Genomic DNA, 13,112 nt, shown 5'->3' with positions numbered 1-13,112 from the left:
TCAGCAGTTCGACCCCTAGCCTGTCCTGGTGTGTGGGGTTCCCAGATGCAGGACTCTGCACTTACCCTTGTTGAACCTCATGAGGTTCCTCCCTGCCCAACTCTAAAGCCAGCTGAGATCCCGCCGAATGGCAGCACAGCCTTCTGGGGAATCAGCCAGTCCTCCCAGTTTGGTGTCATCAGCCAACTTGCTGAGGGTACACTCTGTCCCCTCATCCAGGCCATTGATGAAGATGTTGAACAAGACTGGCCCCAGAATCGGTCCCTATGGAACTCCACTGGCCACAGGCCTCCAACTCGACTCTGTGCCATTGATCACCACCCTCTGGGCTCTGTTATTCCGCCAGCTCTCGATCCACCTCACTGTCCACTCATCCAAGCCACGCTACCTGAGCTTTCTGATGAGGATGTTCTGGAAGACAGTGTCAAAAGGCTTGCTGAAGTCAAGGTAGATGACATCCGCTGCTCTCCCCTCATCTAGCCAGCTGGTTATGCCCTCATAGAAGAATATCAGGTTGGTCAAACAGAATTTCCCCTTGGTGAAGCCATGTTGACTCCCCCTGATAACCATCTTATCCTTCGTATGTTCAGTGATAACATTCAGGATGAGTTGTTCCATCAGCTTTCCAGGGGTGGAGGTGAGGCTGACCAGCCTGTAGTTTCCTGGGTCATCCTTCCTGCCCTTTTTGAAGACTGGCATGACACTGACCTTTCTCCAGTCCTCAGGCACCTCACCTGTCCTCCATGATTGTTCAAAAATTATGGAGAGAGTCTTAGCAACCACATCAGCCAGCTCCCTCAGCACTCTAGGATGCATCTCATCAGGACCCATTGACTTATGAGCCTTAAGTTTGGCCAACAAGTCTTTAACCTTTGCCTCTTCCACCCAGGGCAAGTCCTCTGCTGTCCTGGCCATCCTGTTATCCTTGCCAGACTGGGCTTCCCAAGGGCCAGCCTTTGCCATAAAGACTGAAGCAAAGAAGGCATTCAGTACTTCAGCCTTCTCTGCATCCTCAAACACCAGGGCACGCTCAGCATTTATCAGCGGGCCCACATTACCCCTCTCCATCCTTTTGCTGCTGATGTACGTGAAAAATGCCTTATTGCTGCTCTTAAGATCCCTGGCTAAATTTAATTCTAGAAGGGCAGAGAGAGACCTGGGAGTCCTGATTGATAATAAACTAAATGTGAGCCAGCAATGTGCCCTCGTGGCCAAGGCAGCCAATGGCATCCTGGGATGCATCAAGAAGAGTGTGGCCAGCAGGTCAAGGGAGGTTCTGCTCCCCTTCTACTCTGCCCTGGTGAGGCCTCATCTGCTGTAATGTGCCCAGTTCTGGGCTCCTCAGCTCAAGAGGGACAGGGAACTGCTGGAGAGAGTCCAGCGCAGGGCCACCAAGATGATCAAGGGTATGGAACATCTTTCATACGAGGAAAGGCTGCGGGAACTGGGGCTGTTTGGTCTGGAGAAGAGGAGATTGAGGAGTGATCTTATTAACATTTATAAATATCTAAAGGGTGGGTGTCAGGAGGCTGGGACATCCCTTTCTTCTATAGTAGCTAGCAACAGGACAAGGGGTAATGGGATGAAGTTGGAACACAAAAAGTTCCACTTAAACATAAGAAAAAACTATTTCACCATGAAGGTGCCAGAGCAGTGGCACAGGCTGCCCAGAGGGGTTGTGGAGTCTCCTTCCTTGGAGGTCTTCAAGACCTGCCTGGACATGTTCCTATGCGACCTGATCTAGGTGACCTTGCTTCTGCAGGGGGTTTGGACTAGATGATCTCTAAAGGTCCCTACCATTCTGTGAAGTTTTGCAATTAATTTCTTTTCTATTCTCTCTTCAACATAGTTTCAAGCAAAATATTAGCCAGCAACAAGCACAAAATAATTCCAGCTTTGTCTTTTGTAGCACATTTCATCATAGGAAACTAAGTTTTCCCCAAAAATAAGTTGATTTTCATTCCTATCTGCCCAAGAAAGAGGTGACGTGGAGAAAAAATGAGGGGGCATGGACATGGATCCCGGGGTATAATGCTAGGCCCATTGGGGCAAGGCAGCCTGGGCTCTAGTTATGTGGATTTGATGCACAATCAAGACCAGAGTCAGAGCCATGGTTAAAGCAGTTGCTGTCACGTAGACAGCAGGCCGCTTTCTGTTCCCTCAAGGTCAGACTGTTTTCGGCTAAAAGTGGTAAACAGCTTCTAGGAAAAACAAGATGGGAAAATGTGAGGGAGCTTGCTTATCACAGAAACCGCAAGTAGGATGAACATGAAAATGTAATCCATTAGCTGCTGTTGCTGAGCTAGCTTTGAAGCTGCTGTGTATGTAAGTTAGAGCCTGCTTTCAATCAAGGGAAGAAGATTTCTGCTATCACTCACACTGAGTAGGACTGGATTTCTTCCCCCCTAGCTGAGAATCGGACCCGAGGTTGAGAGCCACATGAAGTAGGCTTAGAGCTGGTTTTTTTTTTTTTTTTTAGGCTTCAAGCTGTTTTTTCAGGCTACGAGCTGGTTTTTTAGGCTTCGAGCTGGTTTTATAGGCTTTGAGCTGGTTTTTTAGGGTTCAAGCTGTTTTTTTAGGCCAAGAGCCGAAAACTTTGCGGCAGTGACGTGCCTTCTTGTATGCCTTATTTAGCCCTCTATTCAGAGTTACTTTCAGTTCTGCTGATGGGAATTGTGGAAACCTCTAAGGGACTACGTATATGATTTCAAAGACATAAATTATTAAAAAAATAAAATCAGATCTACGGATACTCATCCTCTTCCATTTGTGTTACCTTGTAGTTTATCAGTGAAATTTTGAGCTGTGAAATTTCTAAACTTCCATGTGAATGAAAGAATAATTCTGCAGATCCACCAGTCTCCTCTTACTTAGAACCTGTTGCTTCCATATGCAGCTGCAAATCCTATATAGTTACTAATCTCATAGCCCTAAAACAAAACCCCTGAACTCGGGTTATATATTACATCCCTTAATAAAGCCTGTGATTGCTTTAAAAGCACAGTCGTGACTTGGAGAATAATAGGTGACACAGAATAAATACACGATATGGGATGAGGCAGCATACATATCTGCTGGATTAAGTTGTAAAATTTAGGAAGTTGATTGAAAATTAAAATTGAAGAAAATTAAGTCCTTTGTACTTCAGAGTTCTTCATATGGAAGATCCTGCTTGCCTTGCGGGTGTATTTTCTCAAGGGAGGAACTTTCCACATACAAAGACTGAAAGGATATACTGCATTAGTAAGTTTATAGAAAAAGAATTATATCAAAAGCAATAGTGGTAAACTAGTAGTTTACAACTCAATTCATACAAATAAAATGTAAGTATTAATAACCTAATAGTTTAAAATACGTGTTCTGAACCATCTGCCTGCTCAGTCCATCTAAGGCTGTGGAGGGACACAGAGTTGTTAGTGGTTTATTTGTGCTGCATTCTCATTATTTTTTGAAGTGTGATTGTTGTGGTTCACAGGAATTTCACACGCTTTTCATGTCGCAATTTCCAGTTGGAAAAGGCCTTGTGCTATGAATAGTTATCAGTGCTGAAAAAAGCAGGATGAAATTCTGTTTCAGGTGTGCAGCACAGTCAGCTGTCTTAAACAGGTGATTTTATCTCAGTATTTATACAATTAAATGTTTACACAATTAACATGCTATTATATCTTTTATAAGCCACATCACATTTTTATAAGAACTGCAGAAGCTACATCAAAAATTATCTTTACTAGTAATTTCTGCCAGCCTGAAATAGGTGCTAAGGCTGGGAGTTTGCTAGCAAAGAATGTATTTTTTTCACTGTGCTGATAAAGCTGTCAATAATATTTATTGTTAGTCACTTGAACTATTTAGATTTTAATACTGACTGTTGCTTTTATATTTTTTTGGTAATGTACTTAAGATAAAAAGCGTCTTAGAAAAAGCCTCTTACTCCTGCCCACACTCAGTTTTTGATGCTGAAGTCAGCAGACAGGTGACTGAAGAGGAATGATTGGAACTATTCTAAGGAAGTGCAGGAAGGTAAGGCTCTTCATGTCTGCATGGTAGACTGTGAATGATGAAGAAGGTATTGGTTGCATTCATTCACAAGCTTCTCCCCCACAAGCATACATAATTACTGACTACAGCTCCAGGCTCATAATGTATTTAAGTCCCCACACCCTTAAGTGTGTTTTAATTGGGGATGGTCACCCAAGTCACAGCAATGTGTGTGAAAAGACACGTAGCTATATTTTAAGTGAAAGCATTGTGCCTCATTGAAGGGAGTATATCTGCACCTATACTGTCAAACTTATCAAAACGGGGACGCCCAGAGCCAGGTACCCAAAGCAAGTACGGGGATGACATATGGGTATGGTCTTTGTTCTTGGACTTTTTTAATACAGGTTTGAAGTATTATCCAGCCCATTTAAAGATGCTGTCAAGACAAAATGAAAAATAGGCACTCGTGTTCCTTCTACCATGGCTACTGTTCAATTTAAATTAACGTGATGAGTGTTCACGGGCCGAGGCTGTCAGGCTTCCTCAGGCGCGCTCGCAAGTCTCCCCAGCCTCCCTGCCCCAGCTGCCACAAGCAGGTCCGCACAGGCCGTGAGCTTCTTCCAGCAACTTTCCAGCTGTCGCACCGGGCAGCCGCCGAGCGGTGAAGCCGCGCTGCCCGCGGCTCCCGGCCCTCCGCCCGGCAGACACCCGCGGCGGGGTGGGGGCAAGCTAGCGGGTACAGGGCTCACACGGGCCGTTATCCGCGACAGATGGCACCGCGCACGCTCTATCGGCTCCGCGCACGTCGCTGAGGGATTGTTTGTTCCTCCTGAACAGCCGTATGCACGGTTGTTTTGAAACGCTTGTCCGTGTGACCGTCAATGAACGCTTATATTCTTGGCCTGTACTCTTCGTAGATTGGTATTAGGCACTCACGGGCCCCCCCACGGCTGCGTCCTTCGCTGCCGTTCCCCCACCAGGCAGCTGGCGGGGCCTCCCGAGAAGGGCCTCGGGCTGCCGCAGCCCGGCCCACAGCCGCCGCTTATCGCCGCCGCCACTCCGCCGGGGCGGGGCGGTGCCGCGGCCGCCTGCCCGTCAACCGCCCGCTGCCCAATGGGGGCGGGCGCCGGAAGTGCGCGGAGAGGCGCGGCGTGACGTCGGCGGTGCCCATGGCAGAGGGCAGCGGCCGGGGCGCCGGGGGGAATGGCTTCGTCGGTGGTGCGCGCCACGGTGCGCGCCGTCAGCAAGCGGAAGATCCAGGCTACGCGCGCCGCCCTCACCCTGGTCAGTGCCGCGCCGCCGCGGGCCCCTCCGCGCCCCGCCGCAGGGACTGCGCCACGGGCCGCGGCGGAGTGACGGGCCTCTCCCGGCCGGCCCTCTCCCGGCCGGTCCGCCCGCCCCGCGGCAGGTGGGGCGCGGCCGCCCCGGGCTGCCGGTGACAGCGGGGCGGGACGAGGGCGAGCCCGCCCGGGTTGTCCACACGGTCGGTGATGCTGCGCGCCAGGCCCTGCAGCGGGGCTGGGCTGCGGGCAGACGCCCGGGGCAAGGCTGGCCGCCGCGGGCCAGCGCCGTTACACTGCGGAGGCTGGCCGCCAGCCGGGCGCCGCGGCCGGGTACTGCTCTGCGGGGTAGGGCTGCGGGAAGGCCCAAGGGGTCCTTTTCCCGTCGTAGGTTTTACTGAGGGAGGAGTGCCGTTGCTTGTCAGAACGCTGCGAGGAGGCCCCGGGCCCCGCCGCTGCCTGGTGCGGCGGCCTTCGCGGCCAGCAGCGCCGCGGGAGGAGGGCAGTGTCAGCGCCGGGGCCGCTGCGCGGTCACCCGGAGAAGCGTGTCTGCTGGAAAAAACAAACAACGCAGGCTACAGAGAATCCGCGTTGTTCACAAGGAGGCTTTGTGCCCTGTTACTGGGGAGAAAGCGCGTTTACTGCTAGTGGCAGTGTCTGCGGGCTGCAGTGCCGAGCGGAGTTACTGCGGGGGAGAGTACAGCCCGTTCCCTGCGGGAGCAGGGGCAGATTAAGCGCTTATAGTTCAGTCAGGGCAGGTAATTCCTGCTCAACAGTGTTTCTGTCGCAAATAAAGATTAATAGCGGTAACTAGAAAAGGTTTATACTGCAAGTCAACCTGTAGTTCGATTTGTGTGTTTTAACTCTGCTCGTGGTGAGAACTTCATGTTACTAATTTTTTTTTCCTTTTCTCGGTGTCTTAGAAACTTGTAATCACATAATGGACATTTTTAAGCTTGTATTGTGTTCTTGCATTTCTGCAACAACTATGTCTCCTGCTAGATTAGTGGCAAGTGAGAAGTAGGCCGTAAAAGCTTTCATGCCTAATTGACTTTTGTCTCTGATCTGTATGTGACAAAACAAAACAACAAACACCCTAATATTAAGGACTGCAGCTCTTGAACTGTCTTTCTGCTGGCAGTGTAAGTGAGGAGGGGAGTGAGAAGGTGGTGTGTTCTCGATGGATTAGATTCACCAATGATCTGGTTTACAGCAGAATGCTTGTCTTCATATCTGACGTGACTTTCAAGTAGGCTAGTCAATGCTGACAGGTGGACTTCACAGATAAGACAAATGTAAAGTAGGAAAATGTGAGTGCACAGAGTTGGAACAAAAATGTTTTTATAGTAAAACTAAGTACGCCACGGACCTTAATATCTGTAAGTACTCAATGCAAACAAACAAAAAATAAAACCTGTTTCAAGTTGATGTACATGGTTTTGTTTTTCAGACACCATCAGCTGTCCAGAAGATAAAACAGCTTCTTAGAGATAAACCTGAGCATGTAAGTATAGACAGGGCCAACCTGTAAGTTGTGCTGACATATTAGCACAGCTCACGATCACAAACCATTTCTGGATAACTTAGAAGTTTGACGTAAACACTGAGGTGTTTACTGGAGATATTGGCATCTTATTTTTGGAAGGGTATACATCAAGCTTTGTTTCTTCATGAAATTAAATTCAGAGGATAACTGACTAATGATATTTCACTATGCAGTTACTTTTGAGATGGATAAAGTTGAAAAAAAAAAAATCAAAATGCTTTCAAGCTTTGTTTTCATGCAGCCTTTTAGTGTGACATAGTAGTGACTTCTGATAGGGAAAGAGATCTTCAGGTATTCATGTTCTTAATTACCATGTTATTAGATACGTTTTTGTAAGAACTCTCACTGTGAAGTATATAATAATGGAGTTAATACCCATTGGAAAACATCTAGTTCTTTAAATCAGCATTTGTCCAAGTAATTTATTGAGCTTGTCAACTTCTTTTTTCTTGGGAAAGAGCACAGAAACTCTTGCTCTGTAACCATTACAAAAAGAAACGTTAGCTTTTATTGTTTACAGGAAGTATTATTTCAAGAAGAATATTTCTATTTTAATCTTCATATGAGGCCCATTGTTTATTTTGCTTCCTGTGCATCTGCCACCAACTAGACTCTTTGTTCTGTTTTAAACTAGTATAAGGAAGACCATAGCCTACATCTTGACTGCTCAGTCATCCCTGTGCTATAAATGGTGTGTGTGTTTTGCAGCCCATTAATAGTAGTTCCTGCAGAGAAAGATATTTAGTCTGAATAGATTAAATGCTGTTTGCCTGACATCCTACTTGATTATGATATGTTTTGGTACATTTATACCACGTTCATGTCTGGACAGTGGTACAGATACTTTTGAAAGACTTGTGCACAAATGATTTTCAGGTTCTGTAAAACCTTTTCTGAGTTCTTTACTTGCGCAGGTGCTCTTTTTGTCAGACTTGCTGGATACTTTGAGTGTTACTAACGTATTGACTAAATTAATTTTTAATGTTGATTAAAATAGTAAATAAAAATAAGGAGGAGATTGTTTTTTAAGTGAGGCTCATGATAGAAGTAATGAAATGAAAGTATGCTACTGAAGGCTTTGGTTAGAAGTAAGTTTTCTGACACTGTTATTACAAGAGTTCTGTGAAATTCTAGTAACTGTCCTGGTTTCAGCCTCACAGCTTTGTAATTATGCTACTGTCAGTAGTCTTAACATAGCACCAGAATTAGCATCTGAGTAAGGTGTTATTTGAAACCATGAAAATATCCATCTTTGAAATCTGACTGTCTTTATGAGACCAATTTGTTACTTCAAAACTTTACCACACTTCAATGCTTGATCTGCAGTAGCAAACATCTGATGTTTGATATTTGCTTTTAACTTTGACAGTCAATTCTGTAAAAGGAAAAAAAATCTTCCCTCTTAATCCATTAAGGGAATTCATCTCTGCTTTGAGGCAGTGCAGAATAATAAATGTCGTTGGTTTTTTTTCGATTTGCATACTTTTTGTCTTGGCATTCCAGATTAGGTTTTAAAAAAATCGTGAACGTGATGATGGTTTTGTTTCGGGTTTTGTTTTTTAGGTAGGCGTGAAAGTAGGTGTTCGCACAAGAGGATGCAATGGACTTTCTTACACGTTAGAATATACAAAATCTAAAGGAGACTCTGATGAAGAAGTAGTTCAAGATGGTGAGTTCTGATGCAACAGAGCAAACTTCTGTGTTGGTGGGGAAAAATAACGTGCTACAGCTTTACCAAAGTGCAGGTTAGAACTTACTTGAAGTAATGAGTTGTAGCACGAGGTCCTGCTGTTCTGTTTTGGGAATTGTTGTTGCTTCAGTTGCTGTTCTGAAGTAACCAGTTAACTAAAATCTGCAGCTTTATAGCCTCTGTATCAGAGATTGCAACACCTGAATAGTGTAATCCATCATTCATCTCTTTGGAGATGGCTAATAGCAGATACTCCAAGAATAATACAGACTAATACATATATAAAGGAATACTTTATCAGCATACCAAATTCAAGGCTTAGCAAAAAAAAGATTTTATTTGCAAGATGTTTTCACAGTTATCTAACTAGTCTTATTCTTCATTGATTTGTAATTTGTTTTTAACCTTTTTATTCTTTTGACATTTACGTTGCTTTGTAACAGCAGCTTCAATTGTTTTAATTTCAGGATATTTTAAAAATTGTTTTCATATGCTGGTGTTTAAGCTTTCTATGTGGTAATTTTGTTGAGCATCCCATGACAGGGTCTATTGCTAAATTTTCTGTCATGGATTAACCCTAGCTGGCCACTGAGCTCCACACATCTGCTCACTCATTACCTACTTACTGGCTTGGGGAGAGAATCTGAAGGGTTAAAGTTAGAAAACTTGTGAGTTGAGGTGAAGATAGTTAGAGCAAAAAGATAGGTAAAGACAGGTAGAGCAAGAGCTGTGCACAAGCAAAGCAAAACAAGGAATTCATTCCCCACCTCCCAGCATCAGGCATGTGTTCAGCCATCTCCAGGAAAGGAGGGCTTCATTACTGTCCATTGTTTGATCAGTTGGGGTAAGTTGTCCTGGTCATGCTCCCTCCCAGCTCCTGCTGCCCCCTGAGCCCACTGGCTAACCAGGCAGTGTGGGAAGCAGAGAAGGCCCTGAGACCTTGTGAGCACTGCTCAACAGTGACCAAATATCCTTGTGTTATCAGCAGTCCCTCCAGCATAAACCCAAAACACAGCCGCACAGTAGCTATTGTGAAGAGTTAACTCTGTCCTAGCCAAAGCCAGCACAGTTGTATACATTTTTTTACAGTTTTTACAAAACTTTGTTGGTAATCTTTTTGTCAAATACAGATTTTTATGGAAGCATCATACTGTTGGGTTTGGTTTCTGTTCTTTTCCTAAACATTTCTAAAATTGATTTTTTTTAGGGGAATGGTTTTGGTTTTTAAGACATTACTGAACTCTATTGTGTTCAGGAATATTTAATTTAACTTTTAATTTGGTAGCAACATAAGAGATTTAAATGTAAATGGCATATCACAGTTATTTTCTTATGGAAGCCATGCTGAAAGGCAGAGACCATCTTCCAACTGTCTTCAGAGTACCTGTGATCCACTCAAATTGTGTTCTTTTAAATAGAGAATTAGTTGGAACTTCAGCAAGTCATTAAATTTGAAGGAGGGCATGTGCAATAGGGACTGCCACTTAATTCTGCACATGCTTGTTGGTTTCAAATTCAACTGGCTTTTGGAGTTGCGTCTTCAGCTTGACTCAGAGCTGCTCTAGCTTTACAGGGCTGAAAACACAGTTTTCAGAAAGCATTTCCCGCTTTGAATCTTAAGGAAAACAAAAGCAGTTTCCCTCCCACTTACAGTGGGAGACTGTAAGTTCTAATGCCAGACAGCATTTCAGGTGGTGCTTGTATGCTTTCTGTTTTGTTTTGTTTGCTTCTAGACAGATTACTGGTGAGGGCTCTGACTTTTATATACCTCAGTGCTCAGTGAGCTGTTGGCTTTGTATCTCAGAACAAATTTTATGGCTTTTAGGTAGTGAATGCTTCACAGATCATGTCCATAAACTCTTTCATTAGCCTTAGCCTTCACTGTTAGTTACTGTCCAAACTGACCCCCAAAATGTGTAGATTTGACTCAATTGCTGACAGATGTGTGTTAGTAACATGTTTTGACTCAATGCCTATTTGTCATTAAACAGCTTTCCAGCTGTCTCCTGTAATTAATGAGTTCTTGTTGCTGTGTTCTGCTACAAATTCCTATTTTTAATTTATTTCAGTCTATGGACAGCTAAAGCAGTCTCCTTACATCTTTCTATCAGATCTGCAGTTTTAAAGCTTAGCAGCTTTCCAGAGAGGCAGATACTTGGTATACCTCAGAAAAGGAAGCTCTTTGTTGTTCCTGAGGTTCCTACTGGCTCTTAATGTGTAAAGGTTATGATGTCTTTGAAACATCATGCAATTTGCCTAATTGTAGGATTCTATATTGTTGATACAGACCTAATATTTTTGGCAGAAGAAAAAATAACCATTTTGAGAGAGGAACTTTTTTTTTTTTCCAAGTTTTTTTGGCACCTTGTTGGAAGCACAGACTTTAAGAATGATAGGAAACAGATTGTTGACTGTAATGCATGGGAGTTAAGTACTGAAACTGAGATGTGTTCCCAGGTTCTACAGCTCATATCTGTGGGTTTCCTGGTTTTAAGTCCCCCATCAATAAATGTGTACATCCATGTGCACAGAAAAATAAGTTCTAGGCTGTTGCTAGACTTTTATAGGTAGAGAAAAAACCAACAATGACAGTGCTCCTTGTAAGGCCAGGGAAACCAAGCTATACCAGTAGTCTTCATGTTTACCTTTATCAGCAGCTGAAAGAGAATTTCCAAGTGAATTATGATTTTGCTGTATGTAACTTTTTTTCTTTGTTATCTTCAAGGGGTTAGAGTGTTTATTGAGAAGAAGGCACAGCTGACTCTTCTAGGAACTGAAATGGACTATGTAGAAGACAAACTGTCCAGTGAATTTGTCTTCAATAATCCGAACATCAAAGGAACATGTGGCTGTGGAGAAAGCTTTAACATCTGAAATCTCAGGACTACTTCTTTGAACACCCCAAAACACTTACTGTTGTGGCTTTTGGAAACAAATGCATTTTCTTCAGGTTTGTAGCCTGCATAAAATGGGGATATTATTAAGAAAATAAAGTTAAATAATTTTGAAAATGTAAATTGTGTTAAATTCCACCACTGATATAGTTATGTTGTAACTTGTGATGCCTTGTGTTCAAAAAGGTAAGAACAGTAAGTAGTGTGGTAATGTCTCTGTACTTTCACATGCCAAGGAAATAAAATCTCACTGTTCTTTTACTTTGTCTTTTTCTTTACCCACTTCCTCATCCAAAACTCATTTGAAGAATATATTGTCTGTGTGTTCTCCTCTGATTTGGGGTAATTAAACAAAAAAAACCTTCAAAAAAACAAACTCCAGTCATTTCAGTATGTACATTTCTGAAGATTTATATACACAGGCACACAGTCCTCAGCTTCAGAGTTTGCTACGGCTATGTAGATGTATGCTTTCTTCTTGTAGTTTCCTGATACTTTCATCCTTCTACATGTGGGTTTTCTGGTGGTTTAGTGTGCCGTACATCCAGGAAAGACTAGAATGAAGTTATTATATTTATGTAGTTCTAGGCTACCATAGAACTGCTTGTAGATATACTTGCAAATGGACTAAACCAAATTTAATTTTGTTCCCTTCCTTTTTAAGGCACAGTCTCTGCTGTACTTACAAAGTCATTTCCAAGACCATGAAACAGTTTCAGATACTGGAGTACTAAAGCAGGATGCAAACAGGCCTTGTTTCTCACATTTCTGCCATTTATCTTTTTTCATTTAAACTGTAAAGTTTAAATGAAAAACTGCCTCCAGACTCTGGTATGCCATGTTCATAGAATATGCTGTCTGTGCACCAAAAGCTGTGGACAGTCTTTTTGAGAGAGAAATCTCACGCTTCTCCTTAGGTATTTTTTTCCTTTTAGTCATGTCTGCTACTAATTTTAACAGCTTGAACTCTGTGTTGTAACTCTGTAAGCACTACAGTTTTTCACCAAAGCTTATGATAACTTCTATTTAATTCATGTCTTTAAGTTAACTTGGTAACAGGATAAAAGGCATTTATAATTTAAAAAACTTTAATATTTCATAGTTACTTTCAATTAATCTAGACAGTAATAAAAATATTACCTTCGTAGGAAACTGTTCTTCTTTACCATTTGAACTTCTCCTAATTTTTGGTTTTGTAAACCGGTGTTTTTCAAGCTTGTAAAATCTTCAGCACTTCTCTACTGGTGCTCAGGCAGAAGAGTGAAGTGTATGAGTAGGAGAGAAGAACACATCCACCCTTTTATCTCTTATGTTTCACCAGTTGTCCAAGATGACATTGTGCAGCCAGGCTGCTCACTTGTGCAGAAGAGAAGGTAACGTGTCTACCTGGGCAACAGAGCGGAACAGCCGATGAAAAGGGTGCAGGTGAAAATTAGGGGAGAACGTGGATGGAGATCTTGCAGTTGAGGATGAGGAGACATTGAGATAGGAGTGAACTGAGACCGTTTAGGCAGCATGTTGAAAGTCCACGTCGGTTTGGACGGCTGGACCCTCAAGCCTGTCAACAACTTTGGGATCATAATGTGCTAAAGATGTAGGCTTGCAGTTCTGTTTTTACTCTTTCCTGTACATTTTTCCAGGTGCAGAGGGAAGAATTAAAACAATTCTCGATCTGTCTGGGTAGTGTAGAGGAACAGAAGGTCAGAATTTACATGCCTGTA

The 13,112-nt window shown here is 43.3% G+C and overlaps 2 protein-coding genes across 2 annotated transcripts in view; both read left to right on the top strand.

Moving 5' to 3' along the window:
• Positions 1-269, top strand: part of TUT7 (terminal uridylyl transferase 7) — a 48,068-nt gene extending 47,799 nt beyond the window's left edge. The window contains exon 29 of the mRNA XM_062017970.1: positions 220-269. Coding sequence (XP_061873954.1) covers positions 220-227 — 8 coding nt within the window. The 3' untranslated portion in view covers positions 228-269. The remainder of the gene's footprint in view (positions 1-219) is intronic.
• Positions 270-5,105: 4,836 nt separating this feature from the next.
• Positions 5,106-11,652, top strand: ISCA1 (iron-sulfur cluster assembly 1). The gene is made up of 4 exons (XM_062018934.1): positions 5,106-5,265; positions 6,712-6,765; positions 8,371-8,476; positions 11,223-11,652. Exons 1-4 carry the CDS (start codon positions 5,185-5,187, stop codon positions 11,369-11,371), a joined length of 390 nt encoding a protein of 129 aa, XP_061874918.1. The 5' UTR covers positions 5,106-5,184; the 3' UTR covers positions 11,372-11,652.
• Positions 11,653-13,112: the final 1,460 nt, after the last annotated feature.

The sequence above is a fragment of the Colius striatus genome, chromosome Z, assembly GCF_028858725.1.
Source record: "Colius striatus isolate bColStr4 chromosome Z, bColStr4.1.hap1, whole genome shotgun sequence".
Taxonomy (NCBI): domain Eukaryota; kingdom Metazoa; phylum Chordata; class Aves; order Coliiformes; family Coliidae; genus Colius; species Colius striatus.
Note: the sequence above shows the minus strand (reverse complement) of the source record. Positions and strands in the feature narration are given on the sequence as shown.

Coding starts and splice junctions, on each gene's coding strand:
- ISCA1 (XM_062018934.1), top strand. CDS start 5,185: ATGGCTTCGTCGGTGGTGCGCGCCACGGTGCGCGCCGTCAGCAAGCGG. Junction 5,266..6,711: donor CGCGCGCCGCCCTCACCCTG/GTCAGTGCCGCG, acceptor TTTGTTTTTCAG/ACACCATCAGCTGTCCAGAA. Junction 6,766..8,370: donor TTAGAGATAAACCTGAGCAT/GTAAGTATAGAC, acceptor TTTGTTTTTTAG/GTAGGCGTGAAAGTAGGTGT.